Source organism: Colobus angolensis, unplaced genomic scaffold (assembly GCF_000951035.1).
Source record: "Colobus angolensis palliatus isolate OR3802 unplaced genomic scaffold, Cang.pa_1.0 Scaffold77, whole genome shotgun sequence".
Lineage (NCBI taxonomy): Eukaryota > Metazoa > Chordata > Mammalia > Primates > Cercopithecidae > Colobus > Colobus angolensis.
The window spans coordinates 1857567-1876112 of NW_012121487.1; the positions used below are offsets into that span (position 1 = coordinate 1857567).

The 18546-nt window shown below is 54.4% G+C and overlaps 3 protein-coding genes across 6 annotated transcripts; 1 reads left to right on the top strand and 2 right to left on the bottom strand.

The window, feature by feature from the left end:
* Positions 1-387: 387 nt before the first annotated feature.
* PBXIP1 (pre-B-cell leukemia homeobox interacting protein 1) lies at positions 388-12346 on the bottom strand. 2 transcript variants are annotated; one of them, XM_011928254.1, is made up of 11 exons: positions 12111-12346; positions 9703-9789; positions 7832-7958; positions 7510-7574; positions 7271-7436; positions 4461-4694; positions 4311-4334; positions 3959-4041; positions 3734-3865; positions 1865-3096; positions 388-1406 (listed from the first exon to the last, which is right to left on the bottom strand). In XM_011928254.1, exons 2-11 carry the CDS (start codon positions 9751-9753, stop codon positions 1310-1312), a joined length of 2211 nt encoding a protein of 736 aa, XP_011783644.1. In that variant the 5' UTR covers positions 9754-9789; positions 12111-12346; the 3' UTR covers positions 388-1309. The 2 variants fall into 2 exon arrangements, with proteins under 2 accessions (XP_011783644.1, XP_011783645.1); XM_011928255.1 differs by lacking the exon at positions 9703-9789 and having other exon boundaries at positions 7832-7956; positions 12111-12162.
* A 721-nt stretch (positions 12347-13067) lies between these two features.
* Positions 13068-18054, bottom strand: PYGO2 (pygopus family PHD finger 2). 3 transcript variants are annotated; one of them, XM_011928253.1, is made up of 3 exons: positions 17907-18054; positions 16995-17044; positions 13068-15881 (listed from the first exon to the last, which is right to left on the bottom strand). In XM_011928253.1, the coding sequence occupies exons 2-3, from the start codon at positions 17034-17036 to the stop codon at positions 14817-14819; spliced, it is 1107 nt and encodes a 368-aa protein (XP_011783643.1). In that variant the 5' UTR covers positions 17037-17044; positions 17907-18054; the 3' UTR covers positions 13068-14816. The 3 variants fall into 3 exon arrangements, with proteins under 3 accessions (XP_011783643.1, XP_011783641.1, XP_011783642.1); XM_011928251.1 differs by lacking the exon at positions 17907-18054 and adding an exon at positions 17493-17797; XM_011928252.1 differs by lacking the exon at positions 17907-18054 and adding an exon at positions 17493-17792 and having other exon boundaries at positions 16995-17130.
* On the top strand, positions 17579-18291 carry LOC105502120 (microtubule-associated protein tau). Its single transcript, XM_011928498.1, has one exon. The coding sequence runs from the start codon at positions 17632-17634 to the stop codon at positions 18289-18291; it is 660 nt and encodes a 219-aa protein (XP_011783888.1). The 5' UTR covers positions 17579-17631.
* The last annotated feature ends 255 nt before the right edge of the window (positions 18292-18546 follow it).

Here is an 18546-nt window from a genome sequence, read left to right on the forward strand (position 1 = left end):
CTGCCTGAGTAGTCACACCATATTATTCTGTCCCCTGTACATCCTGGGTATTTCCAAGATTGTCAAGAAGCCTAGTGTATTGCTGAAGGGACTGAGGTTAGATCTCAAGAAGGACTTCCTAGAGAATAGCCAAGGGGAGTCTGGTCATCTTGGGAGGGCTGGCCAGTGGAGCAGGCCCTGGGGTGAGTGAGGTAGGGTCTGAGATTTTGGGGACAGTGAGTAGTGTGAGAGGCAAGGTCTGGAGCAAATGTGGAGCCAGGGTGCCACCTAGTGGCTCCCTCACCTCCCCAGCCCCAGAAGCTCTTCCTTCTGGGCCTGGGTTCTTTTCCCTCCTCCACACTCTTCCCTAAAGAAGGCAGTAATTTTTGAGAGCCCAAAACAGGAGAGGCATTTTTCTTGCATTGCTTTATTTAATCTCTTCCCCAGCCCTTCCATTGCCTTTTTTGAGGATAAGAAACCCAAAGTTCCCAGAGATTAACTTGCCCAAGATCACTTAGCCTGGATTTGAGCCCGAGACTCAGACTCCAAAACCCACACTCAATTTGCTACATCTCCCAGGGGTGTGGCCAAGGCAGCTGTGAGCAAAAGGAGAAGTGTCAGCTTCTCAAGGGCCTAGAGTTTGTTGGAAGGGCAAGGCAAGGGCAAAGGGGGATACAGGACAAAGGGGGAAGTACCAGCGCCTGGGATGGACCCATCCATTCAGGCAGAGGGTGTGGGGTGTCCCCCGTGCTTAGAAACCACCCAGCATCATAGCTGCAACAGCACTTTATTGGGATCTGAGTCGACAGTTCACATAGGGAGATGAGGCCATGATAGAAGCAAGGGTTAAAAAAAGGGGGGACTTCACCCCCTGGGGACAGCTGCTTCCAAACCCAGCAAAACCCCAGGGAAAGTCCTCGTGCTGGGCCTCGAGCCAGCAACCGTAGTCAAATCCCAAGGCACCGGTCAGCATGTGGGTCAAAGGGGCCCACTCTGGGGACATACACGCAAGAGGATGAAAGCTCTTTAGCTTCAGAATCAGATTGCCTTCCCCACACCCCCACCCCAAAACAGGCTCCTCTCCCATCTCCCCCTTCACAGTGACAAAACACAAGCCCACATCCCAGGGCCTGGAGTATCTGCATACATTTGCATAGCTGCAAACAGGTCCAGCTAAGGCCTTCTTCTAGATAAAGTGACATCAGTGCAGGGCTGGTGATTTTGCTCTACTGTGTGAAAGATATCCGAATAAGCCAGGGCAGAGTCTACCCAGATAACGCTGGGATCTTGGGCTGGGCCAGGCCGAGGCCATACACCGTGGGGCAGGGTGTCAGCCCCGGTGGTGGTGGTGGCGGCGGCTATGGCTGTGTCCCTCCGTGGGCCCCGCAGCTCTTGGGCTCTGTGAGTGCTTGTCCTTCTTCCCTGACCTGTGGGGAGAAAAAGGCCTTTAGGGGACAATACTATGTGATGAAAATGGGTTCCCCGAGGAGAGAGGACCCTGCTCCTCCCAGTGAAGCTGACTTGAGCAGGCACTGCCAAGCATATGGGGGGAAAACCTGGTCTCCCAGGATGAAGGCTCCAGTCAGGAAGGCAGGAAGATGGGGATCTCCCTCGTCCCCTCGGCCATGCAGGTAGAGGTAGGGCAGGGCAACTCAGGAGAAAGAATCCCCACGCCCAAAAGGGGACTGCTCAGGACCACTCTGGGGTAGGCACAGGCAGCTTCCTGCCCTCAAGGGAAGAAAGGAAGCGGACCTGGATGACTTTTCTAAGGGAAGCCAGCTGGGGACCAAAAGTAGGGATACATCCTCAAACTAATGACCCTTGCTCTTCACATCCTCCCAACTGCCTCTGTCCCACCCGACCCAACTCCCCCACAGCTGCCCACCTCTTCTTCAGTGCTTTGTCTCCAAAGAAGTGGCTGAAGATGAAGTCCTCAAAGTCATCTACTTCATCATCATCACCTGTCTGTTGCACAGCCACCTCCTCCAAGCTGTCCTCCAGGGCATCCACAAAATCCCGGAAGCGGAGGCGGTCATGACGGAAGATGCCGTCCTCACCAAAGAAAGCAGGCGAGAGGGGTAGCTCCTTGGTCAGCTGCCCAGCCCAGGGCAGCCGTGCCAGGTATGTTCTTAGTAGAGAGGCCAGCTCCTGTTGCCGCACTGGGGCTAGCTCTGTGCCAAAGAAAGTCAGGCCCTCCTGCCGGGCACACTCATCCACACCTGAGCAGCCCTGGGGTGCTCGGTACTTGGGCCTCAACAGCTCTGCCCAGGATGGCAGGGGGTCATGGCTGTCCTTAGCCCCTTCCCTCCACCGAGGTTGCTTCTGCTTTTCTCCAGAGGAGTGGAAGCTACCACTTTTCCTTGGGGGTTCCTTCAGGCCCTGTCGCTTGCCCTCCTTCTTGCTCCCCCACTCCTCCACCCTTGGCCTGCCCTCCTTCCACCTTCCTGCCGGCTCCCTGTCCTCCTGACCTCCCCTATTCTTCTTCCGTTCCCGGCCAGATTCTTCCTTCTTATGGTTCCAGTGCTCAGCCTTCCGGTCCCTCTGCCCATCCCACCACTTTTCCTTTCCACTCCACTCCCTGGAATTCTGGAAGTGCGACTTCTGGTGCCAGGCCTCTGAGGCATTGGCAGAGACCCCAGGGTCCTGGCCCCAGTTCTCCAGGCTCTGCAGTTTCTGGGCCAATCTGTGGCCCAGCTCAGCCAAGCCGGCGTGAGCTGGGTCCCCATGGCCGGCATCCTTCAAGCTCCTCTCCAGATCCTGCTGTACAGACCCCAGCAGCCGTCGCTGCCTCTCCAACTCTTGCCTTAATGCCTGTGCCTCAGCCTCCAGCTGTTCCTTCTGCTTCAGGAAGCTGAGTTCTGGCTCCTGCTCCCTGGGGCCTTGCTCCTTGATGGCCTTGTCACCCTGTGGGCCTCTACCCCCACTGAGGCACACTCCATCCGTGCCCCGGACACAGTCGGCCTCCAGCCCCTGGAGCCGGGCCCGCAGCTGCTGCAGCTCTGACTCCAGAGCCCGCTGGAAGGCTTCGCCCTGCTGCAGAGCGCCCCGGAGCTGGGCATTCTCCTCCTCTAGCCCTTTGGGCTGGTGCATCAGGCTCTGAAGCTCTTCCTTCTGGGCCTGGAATATGGTTTGGGACAAAGGAAGTCACAAAGAGTTCTTGTCAGGATAGCCCCAATGCTTTCTACGCCAATTCCATTCCATTATAGTGGGCAGGTGGCCTGAGCCCTTTTTATGGCCTGGAACACCCAGAGGATTTGGTTTTCATCCTCTACCCCATCTCCATCATGAATGAGACACAGGGATCCCCAAATTCCATCTTGAGTCTTGGCACATATATATGTATATATGTCTCTATATAAACACACATTTCCTAGATTCACCTAAGGATAGCCAATGTGTGGCTCTCACGGTTTTGTTTCCACTTCCCATACCTGGAACAGTGTTAACTGATCATGGCACTTGGCATGTTCTTTAAATCCTTTTCCACACAGTGCTCCAGGCAGACTACACCAGTCAATCACAGGTGATACCATGTATGTTTCACGTACCATGTGGAACAGGTATGCCAGCCCTGGCCCAAACCTTAGCACAAGGGATGTGAACCAAGAACTGGGAAAATGCCCTGACTATAGTGGGAGAGGGGAGGGTCAGGATGTGTGAGTAAATAGGAAACATTCCTTTTGGGGGAGAATGCTAGGACAGACACCTGGCCTAGGTGGGTTACCCTAGCCCAGCCCCTCCTGCCTATGCCCACCTGCAGCTGGGCCTGCAGTAGCCGGATGTCCTGGTTCTCCTTGGCCAGCTTGTCCAGCAGAAGACCCATGTTCTGCAGGCTGGGGACATGGTCAGGAGGCACTGAAGACTGCAGCTGTTCCCTTAGCCCATCCTGAGGGCAGAAGAGCCTGTTATGCCATGCTACCCCACAGCCCACGTTCTCCCCAGCCAGGCCCCACCTGCCTCTGGAGACATTCACACACACCTGCCTGTCCCCCACAGCATCCAGCAGCTCGGGATCCGACCCAGTGTCCGGGAGGACCTGCAGCTCCACTTCCTCCATGGGCCCTGTGGGAAAGGGAAGTCCTGAAACTGGTCCAGAAGCACACAGAGCCCATTCTCCCCACACCCTCCCATTCACACAGTCACCACTCCTGTTCAGGACCCACCCTGTGGCTGAGAGGTCTGGTGAGGTAAAGGGCCAAGGGGCACCCTGAACAGCTGACAAGGCCACTAACTGAGAAGTAAATGTGAGCCCCTAACACCCCTACTCCTGACCCAGAGAACGAAAGAACACACAAAACCCCCCAGCACAGGCCAGGCCCCTCCCTACTCACCAGTCTCAGACTCTGAGAGGCCACCTAAGGATAGAGACAGAGGAGTCTGATGAGGCCCTCAGAGAGGGGTGAGGTGAAATAAGGTGAGAACATGGCAGGAGGGCAGGCAAGAGTGGAAGCCAAAGCCCCAGCCTCAGAGGTACCACTCACCCGAGAAGAGGAGGACCCCCAGGCCCAGCAGAACCAGGGCCCCGAGGAGGCACATGTTGAGGGAGATGCCCAGCTCCCCGCCTGCACCCTCACCCCCAGCCTGGTTCTCCACAGCCAGGGGCGCCACGGGCTGAGGTGGGCCGGCCTCCCGGCCCCGCCGTCTCCGCAGCCCCTCCACGTCCACGTCGGTGTCATCCTCACTGCTGGAGCAGCGGCCCTCCTCTCTGATCCAAGCTAGGGGAAAGAACAGGGACAGGGCAGTGAGGTGACTGGAGAGACGGGAAGACACAGGGAGAGAGGGGAAGCAGAGGAAGGCACAGGGAGGGAGGTCCTCAGCCCTGACCCCAGAGAGGGGCACATGAAGACCCTGCCCACTTGCCCACTTCTGCCTAGGCATTGATGACTGCCCCTGCCCAGGTTGGAGGCAGGAGACCAGTGCTGTCAATGTACAAGCTATAAAAGCCATTTTCATCCTGAAAGTATCCTCCTTCCTCAGTGTGTGCCGTGCATCAAACCTCTGCAGCTATTAATATCCTCCTGGGTCCCCTCCAAACTCTCTGGCCACTCCTTCCCATTCTCCCTCCCAGGCTCTTCCCTGATCCTATAGTCAGTGGTCTCCCTAGCACCATTTCAGGTTCTCTGCTCTTCTCACTGTACACATGTTCACAACTCTCTCACCACCACTGACACCCCGCTTCAGCAATGAGTCCTTAGTGTGTAACTCCTGACTTGACATCCCAGAGCTCCAAGCCTGTATGTCTGACTGCCTACTGGCCACTCCCTCTGGGACCAAACATTCAACACACTGCCCTGCAAACTGGTTCTTTGCTAGTGTTTTCCCAATTCAGGGGAAGGCACCGCTGCCACCACCTAGCTAACCTAAGCCCTCCCTTTCCACCTCACATCCAGACAATTTCACAGTTCTACACTGAAACATCTTGACAGTCTACCCCTGTTCACAACCCACACTGTACCTGCGTTAGTTCAGGTCTGCATCTTCTTTCTTTTTTTTTTTAATATTTTTTATTTTTAATTTTTATTTATTTTTATTTTTTGAGACAGGCTGTCGCCCAGACTGGAGTGCAGTGGCGCAATCACAACTCATCGTAACCTCTGCCTCCCAGGCCCAAGTGATCCTCCCACCTCAGCCTCCCGAGTAGCTGGGACTATAGGCATGCATCATTACGCCCGGCTAATTTTTCTTTTTTTTTTTTGTAAAGATGGGGTTTTGCCATGGTTCCCAGGCTGAGCTCAAGTGATCCACCTGCCTCAGCCTCCCAAACTGCAAGGATTATAGGTGTGAGCCACCACACCCAGCCTATTTTTATTTTATTTTATTTTATTTATTTATTTTTATTTTATTTTTTGAGGCAGAGTCTACCTCTGTCACCCAGGCTGGAGTGGGAACTACCTGGGAAGTAGTTGGGACCACAGGCGTGCACCACCACACCCGGCTAATTTTTTTATTTTTAGTAGAGACGGGATTTCACCATGTTGCCCAGGCTGGTCTCAAACTTCTGACCTCAGGTGATCCACCCACCTTGGCCTCTCAAAGTGCTGGGACTACAGGCGTGGGCCACCGCACCCAGCCGCCTATTTTTATTTTCTTTTTTATTTCTTTTTTTTTTTTTTGAGATGGAGTCTCGCTCTGTCGCCCAGGCTAGAGTGCAGTGGCACGATCTCGGCTCACTGCAACCTCCACCTCCCGGGTTCAAGGGATTCTCCTACCTCAGCTTCTCGAGTAGCTGGGACTACAGACGCATGCCACCACGCCCAGCTAATTTTTTATTTTTAGTAGAGATGGGGTTTCACCATCTTGGCCAGGCTGGTCTCGAACTCCTGACTTTGTGATCCACCCACCTCGACCTCCCAAAGTGCTGGGATTACAGGCATGAGCCACCGCGCCCGGCCAATTTTTATTTTCTTTAGAAACAGGGTCTCGCTTTGTTGCCCAGGCTAGAGTGCAGTGGGATGACCATGGCTCACTGCAGTCTTGAATTCCTGGGCTCAAGCAATCCTCCTACCTCAGCCTCCCAAAGTGCTGGGATTATAGGTGCAAGCCACCGTGCCCGGCCCAGGTCTGCATCATCTTTTCCTGACCAGTGCAGTTGCCTCCTAAATGACCCCCAGGCCCTCCATCCTGTCACTCAACAGGGACCAATTCCTATACTCCTCTGCCACCAGCCTGGAACAGAGCTCCTTAGCACAAGACAAGTGGTCCCCACTCCTTTGCTGATGCTGCAGCCTTGGCCTAAAATAATCTCTTTCCCCTGCCCTACGTACCAAAAGCCTACTCTGTGCTCAGGGCTGCACTCAAATGTCACCTCTCACTGTCCCAGCCTCTCCCTTGCCCTCAACCAGTCTCCTGACTGAATGGCCTCTCCCTCCTTTGGGAGTACCTTAATTATATTTCTGTACCTCTCTTAGGTCTGATATGTACCTTGGCTCAGTCTGATCTGCCGCTTCCATAGGCGCTAACCACTCATCTTCCCTCTGCCCAGGCCCAGGGCCAGCACAAGGAAGGGACTCCAGAAATGAGGGTTGAATTCTGGAGGCAAGAAAAGAGGAGGCCCCCATGGCAGAGAGGAAAGGGTCAACCAGATGTGGGCCCTGCCCCTTACCAGCAGTGTGACCTTGGTCAAGTCATTCAACCTTTCTGGGCCTCACTGTCCCAGGGGTAGTGGTGAGAAAGGAGAGCACCAAGGTGCTCAGCCCCAGGGCCTGGACCAGAGCATGTCCTCAGTAGTGATGGCTGATCCCTCTCCCATACCTTCTAGGAGAGTGACAAGAGAGACAAGGAGGACTCTCACCTGCTTTGGGGGTTGAAGGCAGGTTCTGTGGAGGGCTCTGGCCTTCCAGGTCCTGTGTGTCTGGTCCCAGGTCTGTCACCACGGTGGTCTCCTGCAGGTCTCCCTGGACTACTGTGTCTCTGGGACCAGGAGACTCCACACCACAAATATCATCTTCCAGGGTGCCCTAATGCAGATGCAGCAGTGAGCAGCTGCTAGCCCTCCCTACCTCCCTTCCTTCCCACAGGGAAGCTCCTCACCTTGACCTCAGCCTCCTCTGTTAGAATGCTGCCAGACTGAGGGCTTTCAGTCTGGAAGAGTGTCCCTGTGGTAGGAGAAAAGGCCCAGAAAAACCCACTGCCCCAGCTGAATTTCCTATGTAGTCCTCTTGTCTCCCACGGGCCCCTACCAGGTTGGAAGGGGCAGGAAAAAGCCAGATGGAATGAGAAAAGGAGTTTGTCAACTGAGATTAACAGAGGAACTAAAACGAACCAGCCTCCCTTTCTCTGAGGAAACTGGGAAACCCCAAAATATGGAGAATAGCTTTGTCTGGTAAGGCACGTCCTAAGCAGGGCCTGGTACCTTCTCCATCCATGGTCCCAGCTAATTCTTCCCCATCTGCCTTGGAGGGGCTGTGAGGGGCCTGCAGGGCTCTCTCAGGTTCTGGGTCCATCCTAGATGCCGGGCCCAGCGTCTCCACGGGTAGGCTCTGGGAGGAGAAGTACAAGGAGAAGGACTGCACCCGAGAATGGGGCCCCAGTCCACATCCCAGAAACACACACGTTCAGTCATGAGCCGGCCCGAAAAGGGGCTCCAGGCAGCACCAAGTGCTTGACCATTCCCCAGCCTCACTCACTGCGAGGAGGAACTTTCAGGGGCCAGGTTTCCGCTACACAGAGAAGCACCACCACACCAAGGCACTGGATGCAGCACAAACCTGGTGCCCCACCCCCAGGAGGTGAGCTACAGCCTAGATTTCCCTCCCCGCAAGATCAGTAGCACTTCCTTCCCCACAGATGAACAACCCAGATATTATAATATTAAGGGTGGGAGGAAGGCAAGAGAACAAAGTTCCCTGGGTGCCCACGGGTCACAGTTATGCCTCCCGGGGTGTCACTGCAACTGCCCTCTCAACTGGACAACTACTTACATCTCCCAAGCCTTTCTGGCCCTTCCCACTGGCCCCTGACACTCCCCCGACACCCAGCAGCTGCTCACAGAAGTCCAACCCACCCCAACCACAGACAGCCTGTCTCCAGGGTGTTCTTAGCCTGAATATTCAGCCCTGGCCACAAAGCCTTGGCCTCCTCCCTCTGCCTACTCCCCTTCCACAGGGCCCTGGCCTGCCACCCGCCCCGTGGCTCCAACTATCCCTTTGAGAATAATGCTTCATCTTAGTTGTGTCTTTGCCATTTTCAAAACATTTTTATTCTCATGGTCCCTCCTACAAGGCAAAAATCATGACCCGCATTTTACAAGAGAGGACAGAGAGGTGAAATGGCATGCCCAAGGTCCCCCAGCTGTCAACAAAGACACCTCAACAGGAGGCCAGGGCTCTGAGAGCCTGGTGCCCGCCTGCTCATACCTGCCTTCCCTCTGCCAGCGAGTCTCAATCCATGTATCTTGCTCCAGCATCATCCCCAAGGTCAACTCCTTACTCCCAGCTGGGTTCCTCAAGGGCACCTCAAACTCAACATATTGAAACCGAGCTCCTCCCCTCCTCCCCTCCTGGTGGCTCTAATATACAAAGTCGCAAGGTCTTGGAACTCTCAGAGATGCCTTTGACAAATTTTTGCCATCCCTTCTCTAGCCACTCAGTTCCCCATCCTGCCAGCCCCCTTCTCCCTCCTCAATGGGCTTCTGCCCCACCAGCTGCTACCTAGACTTCTGCAGGGGGTCTTCAAAACACTCCCTCCCTGTTCCCACCCAGGCTGCACAGTGGCTTCACCCTCTGCCCAAGACAATGATTGTCCTGATCCCTCTAACCCAAAGCCCCACGTTGATTTCCCATCAGGATGAGGCCTGAAGGCCTCAGCCAGACCCTTCAGGTCTCTTCCAGGGGTTCTGAGGTTCTGCCCCCAACCTCACTCCAACACTGGCTCCAATCCACGTCTCCACATCACCCATGGGTGTCCCACAGTCTCCCACAGCATGGCTTTCCCCACTATCGCCTCGGGACCTTTGTTCACATTGGTCTCTCCATTCGAAATCTCTCCCTACTTGTCTCGGCTTACCGAACTGGTCCCTTCCTTCACAGCATGGTCCAAGTGCCAACACCTGACCCCTGGGGCCCCATCTCCTTCTTCCTGCTACTGGAGTTCCTCTAACAGACAGCAGGAAGTGATGCAGGTGACCATCAGGACTAAGGAAAAGGACCCACCAAGAAAGAAGCCCAGCACTGCAGAAATACCCCCCAACCCTGTCCCCATGGTTCCCAGGCCTGCTCTTCCTACCTCAGAGCCAGCAAGCACCCAGCTATTATCAGAGTCTGGGCAGGAGGCCATAGTTGCTGAGGTCCCTGAGGCTGCTGTGGCTGCCACCTGCAGAAGAAAGCTCTCTTAAGGATGGGTGCTCCCTTCAGGAGGGGCAGGATGCAGAAAGCAGCCTTGGCTGGGTTCCAAAGTTCAAGTGCTGGGCAGCAGCCTCCAGAACCAAGCCTGGTTCCAGTCTTTCTCTCCCTGATACACCAACTCTTCTAAGCAGTGTTTGCCTTGCAAATCAGAATCTGCCAACAGCCACAGAGAAGCCAGCCTTTTCCAGGGACCAACAGGGCCTTGGAAAACTGAACTGACCTTGAAAGGTCAAAGTAGCATAGGCTGGAAAGGCTCTGGGGAATTCCAGTCCAGCCCCCTGACATTTTAGTCAGGGAAGATTAAGCCCAGCAAGGTTGACAGACTTGACTTGCCAGTAAGAAGCCTTGTTAATAAGAAGCCTTGTTAATAAGAAGAGCAGGAAAACAACACAGCCCTCCCTTCACAACACCAGGTACCTACACAATCACTACCTTCTCCCCCAGGACCTGCAAAGGAAGACTTGATGGCCTCCTTCAGCCCTAAATGTCCCACCACTTGCCCAGCATAAGTCCTTGGTATGGTCTAGTTCAATGGTTCTCAATCTTGGTTGCACATTGGAATCACCTAAGATTTTGATTCAATTGAGTTGGGGTGTAGGCCCAGGCGTGGGTCTTTTTAAAAACCTCTCAAATGATTCTCATGCGCACCCAGGGTTGAGAACCACTGGCATAGCTTAGATCCACCTGGATGCACCTTTTATAAGTCTCCTCATCACTCTCAGCTCCATTATAAATTCTGTTTACCTTCTTAGTAATCGCCAGAGTTTGGTGTTAGGGAACTTGAAGGTGACTGGGAAAATGGATTTATGGCAACTATCATGTATATATACACCACTTTATAGCTTGCAAAAAATAGACAAAAATCAGGGCTATGGTCCTGCACCCCATTAATCTGCTCTGACTTGATAGGGACAGGGGAGGGAATCACTCCAGTTTCCAAAGCCTGACTGACCCAAAGCAGGGTAAGAAGAGAGGGATCCGCCCCTTCATTCAAGGCTAAGACAGTTCCCTCAGGCAGCTCCTGTTGGGACCAGGCATAAAGGTGGAAGGATAGATGAGCTGACCTCTCAAGAGTACTGGATTGTGAACCTTCAGAAGAGGATAAATGACTGCTTCCCGAGCACTTTATAAGGAAACTCAGGAAAAGGGAAGTGAGGCTGGGACAGTATGGCAGTTCTACCTTCGAAACCAACCACATTATCCCCTTCTGTTTGAGCTGTTTTCAAGTCCCATGTGGTGCCCTAAATAACCTCCTGTGGCTCCTGCCAGTCAAGATCCAAGTCCTGGATAGGTCTTTCCCAATGCCCATCCTCCCAGACACATGCACCCATCCCACACGGAGACAGGAGAATGGCTGCAATGACTTCCCTGTACCAAGTCCAACAGGACACCCTGGCATGCATCTCTAAGTATTAAGTATCCATAGAGCCATGGCTGTTCAGCCTTCCGCTTGTGGCTCCGCCCCCGCCATTGTCATCATCTCCCCATCCCCAGTTGCTGACTGTTAACAGGTGGTGGCAGGAAGGAAGTGGCAGCAGCTTGGGCTGAAGTCCCTGTTTATCCCTAGCTGTGTGTACAGCCTGCTCAGGTCCTCTAGAACCAGGCACCATGGCAACCACAGTGATGTCAGACCCACTGTCTCCATGGAAACCAGCAAAGGTATTTGGGTCAACAAAACAAATACTTATGAGGCCCAAATAGGAGACACTCTGAAGCTCCATACTCTGGGTCCCAAACCCTGATATCTTTCTCTTGGTTAGGTTAACTCAGGATTCAAAAAAATTCCCCTCTTCTCCCAAGCCAGCATCTCACTGCCTTATTAGGAAGTTCCTTCTGCTGTCTAATCTCCACCCTTCCCTGCTGTGTTTCTAGATCTTTTTCTTTTCATCGACCTTCTGGAAGAAAACCCACCTCCACTCCCTCCCCCCACCCCCTTCTTTTCATTCAGGCAGGATTCAACAAACACCTCCTGTAAGGATTATGACAGAGACTTCTGCTATTTCTAAAAAACAGCTAAAGGGGGAGCTCTCCCACTCAGTACAAAGCTAGGAAGTCTCGTCTCCAGTTAATTTAAACTCTTCTAACAGTTGCGCCTCCAAACCTCTAAAGCAAAGGATCTAGGGCCACTTGCCTGGGGTTCCTGTTTTGTTAGTGTCGGCACCTGGCCCTCCTCCCCCAGCCCGGAAATCAAAAGCAGTTCATTCCTTCTAGATTAGTCCCCCCTTCCCTTTTCCTTATTCCACCCCCTTCACAGGGAATCTGTGCACCCCTTCCCAGCTAAGGCATTACCTGACCCAGCTCTTGCTTCGGTCTTCAGCTTAACCTGTTGCTGGTTTCCCTTCGTTTGCAGCCCGAGAAGAGAATCATGTGACCAGAAACTGACCAATGAAAAGTCAACATCCCCAAGGGGGCGGAAACTTTTGGCCAATAAGAGGAGGAATTGAGAGTCAGGGGGAGGGGAAGGGAGATCTAGCGGCAGGGCCCCTGAACTTGAGCTTAACGGGTGGGCTACCGGGGTCTCAGCTAACTGAATCCTGAGTTTCCTGCCCTTCTTTCCTAGTGTCTAAACAGTTTCTAGAGAGAACCCCCCCCAAACTGAGAGAAAGGCAGAGGGTGCCGTCTTTTGAGATGAGGAAGACAAGGAGCCAGGTTGGTCCCAGGATAGACAGAGACAGCTGTGAGATGGGGGAAGGGAGAGAGACAGGTCGCAAATCCAGGGTGTGGAAATAGCCCTCCTGCCATTCTCCCCAATCTGCTCCAGCACAGACTGCTTAAAAGATGCCATTGCTACTTTTATAAAAACGGTTGGGGGACGGGAATGATCTGAAAAACATCCCACAGTGAAATTTGCTGCAACAGGAGTAGACCCTCCCCTCACCCTTAGAGCTACACTTGCTCCCTAACCCAAACAACTGGGAGGTGGGTGGGGTGCTAAACCCAGAAGAGCTCAAGCACTTGTCTTCCAGAGGCTTTGGTGCCAAATCCTCCTGGCTCCAGGCCTGGACCAGGAATATGCTCAGAAAGGAAACTCAGTTTCTCACAGCTGAGACACAGGGGGATGGGCAGGGAAACACAGGCCTCCCTAGGCTCAGCGGCTTATACCAGGGTCAGTTCAGGGGCCAAATCTGCCATTCCCACTCCCAGGGACCCTGGGGAGTATACATATCCTCAACCCCTAAGCACCCTACCCAGCAGTGACAGTGGCTCATTCCAGCCTTTTCACACAGCAACAGCAAGGAGTCCTTGTCTGGGATTTTAAAGTCATTTTATTAATCCAACAGTACAAAAGACCCCCCCCCCACCACCGCATTCTGCCATCACTTTCTTCCAAAAAGTAGTGGAGTGAGAGGGCGAGAGGGAGCAGATCCAGCAAAGACACTCCCCTAGGAGCCATTTTACAAAATGCAGAGCGGGGGAAGACAACACAAAAATAGCAACAGATAAATGGGGCAAACAGAACCACAAACACAAGAGGCGAGCAGCAGGGTGGAGGGTGGGGGGGGGGGTTAACATCTACACCATTTTAGTGTGGGGGACACTGGGAACGATGCCCAGAGGCTGCTCTCTCCTTCCGGCCTCGAAGGTTGTCAGCTCCACTAGAGCAGGGTCTTCTCTCCTCATGCCAGGAACTGAGAGAAGTGGGGGTAGGGGACCACTAGGTCTTTGCCACTATACCTCGAGCCGGGGAACCCCTAACTTCTCTGAGGAGGGCCTGCTTTCCCCACCCCATGGAGGAATGTGTGCATGAACCAAAAAGGAGAACAAGCAGCGCTACGGTCCTCATCAGGCCCCAGGCCCGTCTCTGGCAGGCAGTGCTTAAAAAATAAAAAAGGACAAATAAAGCCCAGTGTAGGCCTTTGGCTGAGAGGAATGGGAATTGCTAATCACCAGGCCCAAGATATGAAAGAATAGCAGAGAAGCAACAATCTCCAGGCTCCTCTGCCTTTGAGTACCATGGCAATGAGGATGCCGCCACATCCCCTACCCACAGGCTGTGACAGGGCCTCACCTGGATCCTTTCGTCAGGGAAGAAATGAGGTATAAGGGCTCTGCGCCTTTTCAAGCTTTCCTTCAATCAAGCCAGGAAGGCGGGGGAATAAGGGCACCGAAAGTTGAAGAACACACGGAGTATAATGTGCAACAGATGGGCTAGGGGAGGAGGGTACCACCAAAATCCAGACTTTCAGGACAGCCCAAACTTCAAATATTCTGGTCTGTCAGATAACATATCCCAATTTTTGGCAAATATATGGTCATTAGGAGAAAAGCACAAGAGAGGCTGAGAAAGGACCAGTGACTTTGGTATGAGGAAGATATGTCCTGACAGCATCTCTCACCTACTGTCTTGAAGCCCCAAATCACCAAGAAACTGCCATAACCAGGAACTCGCCTGCTTCTTCAGGCTATTTGGTTCTCTGAGGGGGGAGGAGTTGGGTAAGTCTTGGAGGAAGCAAAGGAGTGGGTAGAAAAAGGGGAAAACCCCCATTTATTCCCTAAAGCTGTCTCCCAGAGCCCATAAAAGGGCTATTGCAGGGATGGCAAGACCCCAATTCCTCTGGCCAGAAACCTTTAACACTTGACTCCAAAAACTAAGGCTGGAGCTGTGGGGCTCGGTAGCGGTGTTAGGCACAGGTGTTAGGGGCATCCATCATCAGCAGAGGGCACACCCCTGCCCTCCGGATCTTCCTCCAGCCCCTTTTCTCTTGCAGCCACACTCCTGGGCCTCCAGAAATAGCTACAAAATGGCTCTGCTCAGCAGGGCTTTGGTTTCCTGGATCTCTGTAGATCTCAATATGTAAGTTTCCCAAAACAGTGAGCACTCCAGGCTCTTCTGCCTGCCCACCTCAATTCCTTTTCTGCTCCCAAGAGCAACTGTTTCTGCCCCATGGGGATGGAAAACCAGTGGAAACAAGGACCAAGAGCCAGACATCAAAAAAATCACCCTGGAAGAGCAGGGAGAGACAATGTGCACTTCCCTGGGCCACTTCGCCAGCATCACCCATCGTTAGCAGCCACCAGCTGCCCCATGCCCTCGCGGATGTAGACAGACTGGATCTCCTTGGTCTTGAGGCAGAGATCGCAGGCCCAGACGGCAGAAGCTTCAGTGGTCAGTAGCCCATAGGCGCTCTCAGTCATGCCTGTGCACTCACGGTGGAACCACTTCTGGCAGGAGGCCTCACACAGAATGGCATCCTGGTCATCATTCACCTCACTCCGACAGGCACCACATGGGTACACCAAGCCTGGGGGAGGCTGGGGCCCAGAGCCCCCACCTGCCTTGCCAGGAGGTGCCAAGCTGTTGGCATCTGGAGTGCCCCCACCCCGCCCACTACTGTTTGAGGGGAAACTGGGCTGGTTCCCATTAACAGCAGCAGCTGGGGAGCCTGAGTGGGGTTCCTGGGGAAAAGCAGTAGGAGCAGGTGGATTCAAGGGCTTCCCCCCATCCTCACCACCAGGGCCAGGAAAGCCAGGGTCCGGACCAGGAAAGGGACTTGTGTTAGGCGGCAGGCTGGGAAGCCCCTGACCAGGTCTCTGAAGAGGAGAAGGGCCAAAAGGAGCCCCTGGCTGAGCAAATCGTTGGGACAGAGAAGGTGGGCCCAATTCTGCTCTGGGAGGCTGTCCCATGGTGGGTGAGATCATGGGACCAAATGCCCCAACTGGGCCCGGCATCATCTGCCCGCTGGGAGGACTAAAGTTTTGACCTAGAGGCTGGTTGAAGGGTTGGCTGGGAAAATTCATGTTGCCTGGGGGTGGGTAGCCAGGGCCCTGGGGGGGCATGTTGAAAGCAGGGCCCATAGGATTGGGAGGGAAGGGGGGCGGCTGTCGACGAAGTGGCTGGGGGCCCCCTCCAACTCCAGTGCCATAGCCTGGGGGTACCTGGCCCGCCATGCCCCCCTGCACACGGAAGCCTCCAAAGGGCACAGGACTGCCAAGGAATGGAGGGGCACCCCCCACCTTGGGGGCTCCGAAGTCATCTTCAAAAGGGTTGGATGCAACCAGGTGATCCACCATGGGAGTGGGGGGTGGTGCAAACTCCGTCAGATGTGAGTATGCAGGGCCCTAATGAGAAACAGTTGAGGGAAAGAGGGTCATGGAGGGAAACACAGAACTAAACCAAGAGAGCACTACCAACACAATACACATTTTGGAGGCTGATACTGGGCAGCTCAGGCCTAAAATCAATATGGACCACAGGCTGGGCGCAGTGGCTCACGCCTGTAATCCCAGCACTTTGGGAGGTGGAGGCGGGCAGATCACAAGGTCAGGAGATTGAGACCATCCTGGCTAACACGGTGAAACCCCGTCCCTACCAAAAATACAAAAAAATTAGCCAGGTGTGGTGGTGGGCGCCTGTAGTACCAGCTACTCGGGAGACTGAGGCAGGAGAATGGTGTGAACCCAGGAGGCAGAGCTTGCAGTGAGCCAAGATCGCGCCACTGCACTCCAGCCTGGGCGACAGAGCAAGACTCCGTCTCAAAAAAAATAAAAAATAAAAAAATATATGGACCACAGGCCGGGCACAGTGGCTCACACCTGTAATGCTAACACTTTGGGAAGCCGAGGCAGGAGGATCCCTTGAGCCCAGGAGTTTGAACCCAGCCTAGGCAACACAGCAAAACTCTGTTACTACCAAAAAAAAAAAAAGCCAAGAGAAAGAGGGTGGAGAGTGGAACCAGCATAGTGCAGTCACTGTGTTTTAAAAACGGGCAGAACTAGAATGGAATCCCAGCTCTGACCGTGAAAAACAACCTCAAGACTGTGGAGCACGTATTTATTAACATTTTTAACCCCCAGATTTCTCGTCGTAAAATAGGGATAATGCCTATCTCCCCCAAACTGTTAAAAGCATGTTAGCACAATCCCTGGCACTAAAAAAAGGCTCAGAAAGTGGAAGGTGTTACGTTATCATCATGAGGAAACCAGGACAGGAAACACGGAGAAGACTGGAACCCTGCGTGGTAAGAACTTTGGTCGAATCATCTCTTAGGAGAGAATACTTTCCCCTAAATTTGTTATAAGGTTCAGGGAAAGACCAAGAAACAAAGCAAGAAAGAGTTTTCTCTCTCCTCCCTGCAGTTGATGCAAGATACAAACAGATACTGGAATGGCAGAGTAGACAGTGTGCCGCCAAGGGGCTGCCGGGAACCACCCCCACCACCAACAACCATTCACCTGAGTATTTGACTTCCTTCGCTTCTTTTCTGGGCTCTTCATTTGCAGACCTGGAAGAGCGGCAAAAGGAAGACGCAGACAAGTTTCCCTGAGGTTTCCCCAACCTCTTTTCTCTCAGCCATGCTCTGAGGAACTCCTTTAACGTCAATACATACTTGCTTATTTATTCAACAAATGCTAACAAGGAATGCAATATGAAAAACAGATTGTGAAGATAATCATACTCTCAGCTATGTCTTCCCTTAAATGAGAGATATCCCATCTTTCGATATCCTCAAGCTCCAAGTAACTACTGAATTCCATGTGGCTCCAAACTCTAGCGTCCTCAATGTGTGACACCTGTCCCCAACTCCTGAAGGATTACACCCACCCATCTTTTTCACCTGAGCCTCCCTTCAAGCCCTTCAGCCTGTGAAACGCCCCCCTCCCACCATCCCTCCTCTCTGAGGTTCCCAAGTCCTGGGCTTCTTCAGCCCCCGCCCCTCGCAGCGCTCTCACCGGCCTTGCCCTGCTTCCTCCCGGTGCTGGGCGGCGCAGGGGGCGGTGCGGGGCCGCCACCTCCCTCCAGCTTGTCCGGTGGGGGCGGCGCCGAGGCGGCCATGGAGTGGGGGACCGGGGTTAGCGGCGGCGGCGGGGGATGGAGGCGCCCTCGGGCTGCACCATCGCCCAGAAGGGGAGTCAGGGGCAGCACAGGCCCCCAAGCTGCAGCAACCTCAAAGTGCGACGACAGCAAAGCGCCCAGCCGCGGCGCGAACTGCGCGCTCTCTCCAGACTCGCCGCCAGCCAGCGGCGGCAGCAACCGGAACCGGAACTCGGCGCGGCCACCACCACTAAGCCCGGCGGGGAGGGGGAGCAAGGACCGGACGAGACTCGACGCCAGAAAACAGGCGGCAGGCGAGGGGCGAGGCTTACCACGGCACCACGCGAGTGGAGAGGGTCGTTTCCGCTAGCGGCGGCCCACACCAGCTCACCGAGGGGCGGCGGAGCGCGGCCTTGCTGTCGGACCGTACCATCGCGGGCGGTGGAGCCACCGCGGAGGGGCGCGCGCGAGCCGGGGGCGCGCCCGGGAGGTCCAGGTACCCCGGGGGCCGGCGTGGTGGCGCCGGGGAGTCCCGGCCCCTGCCTGGACGCACCCGGAGCCAGCCCCCGCCTCCCGGACAGAACATCCTCATGGGGACGGTGGCGCGACACGCCCCACTCTGCCGCGCCCAAACTCCGCAGACCCCCAGCTTCCCTCGGCGGCCGCGACCTCCCGCCTCACCGCTGTGCCGCTAAGGGCCCGCGGCGTACACAATAGGCTTCCCAGGATTAAGAGGCAGAGGTAGAAGAAATACGGACTTTAATGAAGAGTTTTCCCTTTGGTATAAGTGAGACCCGTGGAAACATCCAAACAGCAAAAGGAGTCCAGGATGAAAATGGTCAACTGTCCCTTATCCACAAGGCCAAAAGAGGGGGGCGGCTTGCTGTGGTGTGGCCACCCCGGGCCTACGCTGGGCCCGGCCTGTAGAAGGTACTCAGGAACTGCAGGTTTTGCGTTTCCCATCCATGAAAC

Bases quoted from the DNA above. Each gene is read 5' to 3' on its own strand.
- PBXIP1 (XM_011928254.1), bottom strand. From the start codon at position 9,753: ATGGCCTCCTGCCCAGACTCTGATAATAGCTGGGTGCTTGCTGGCTCT. The intron at 7,575-7,831 runs GTACCAGGCCCT...CTCCTACCACAG, and splicing joins TGGGACCATGGATGGAGAAG to GGACACTCTTCCAGACTGAA. The intron at 3,097-3,733 runs GTGGGCATAGGC...ACCATATTCCAG, and splicing joins TACTGCAGGCCCAGCTGCAG to GCCCAGAAGGAAGAGCTTCA.
- LOC105502120 (XM_011928498.1), top strand. From the start codon at position 17,632: ATGGAGGCGCCCTCGGGCTGCACCATCGCCCAGAAGGGGAGTCAGGGG.
- PYGO2 (XM_011928251.1), bottom strand. From the start codon at position 17,595: ATGGCCGCCTCGGCGCCGCCCCCACCGGACAAGCTGGAGGGAGGTGGC. The intron at 17,045-17,492 runs GTGAGAGCGCTG...CCGCTCTTCCAG, and splicing joins GAGGAAGCAGGGCAAGGCCG to GTCTGCAAATGAAGAGCCCA. The intron at 15,882-16,994 runs GTGAATGGTTGT...GTTTCTCATTAG, and splicing joins GAAGGAAGTCAAATACTCAG to GGCCCTGCATACTCACATCT.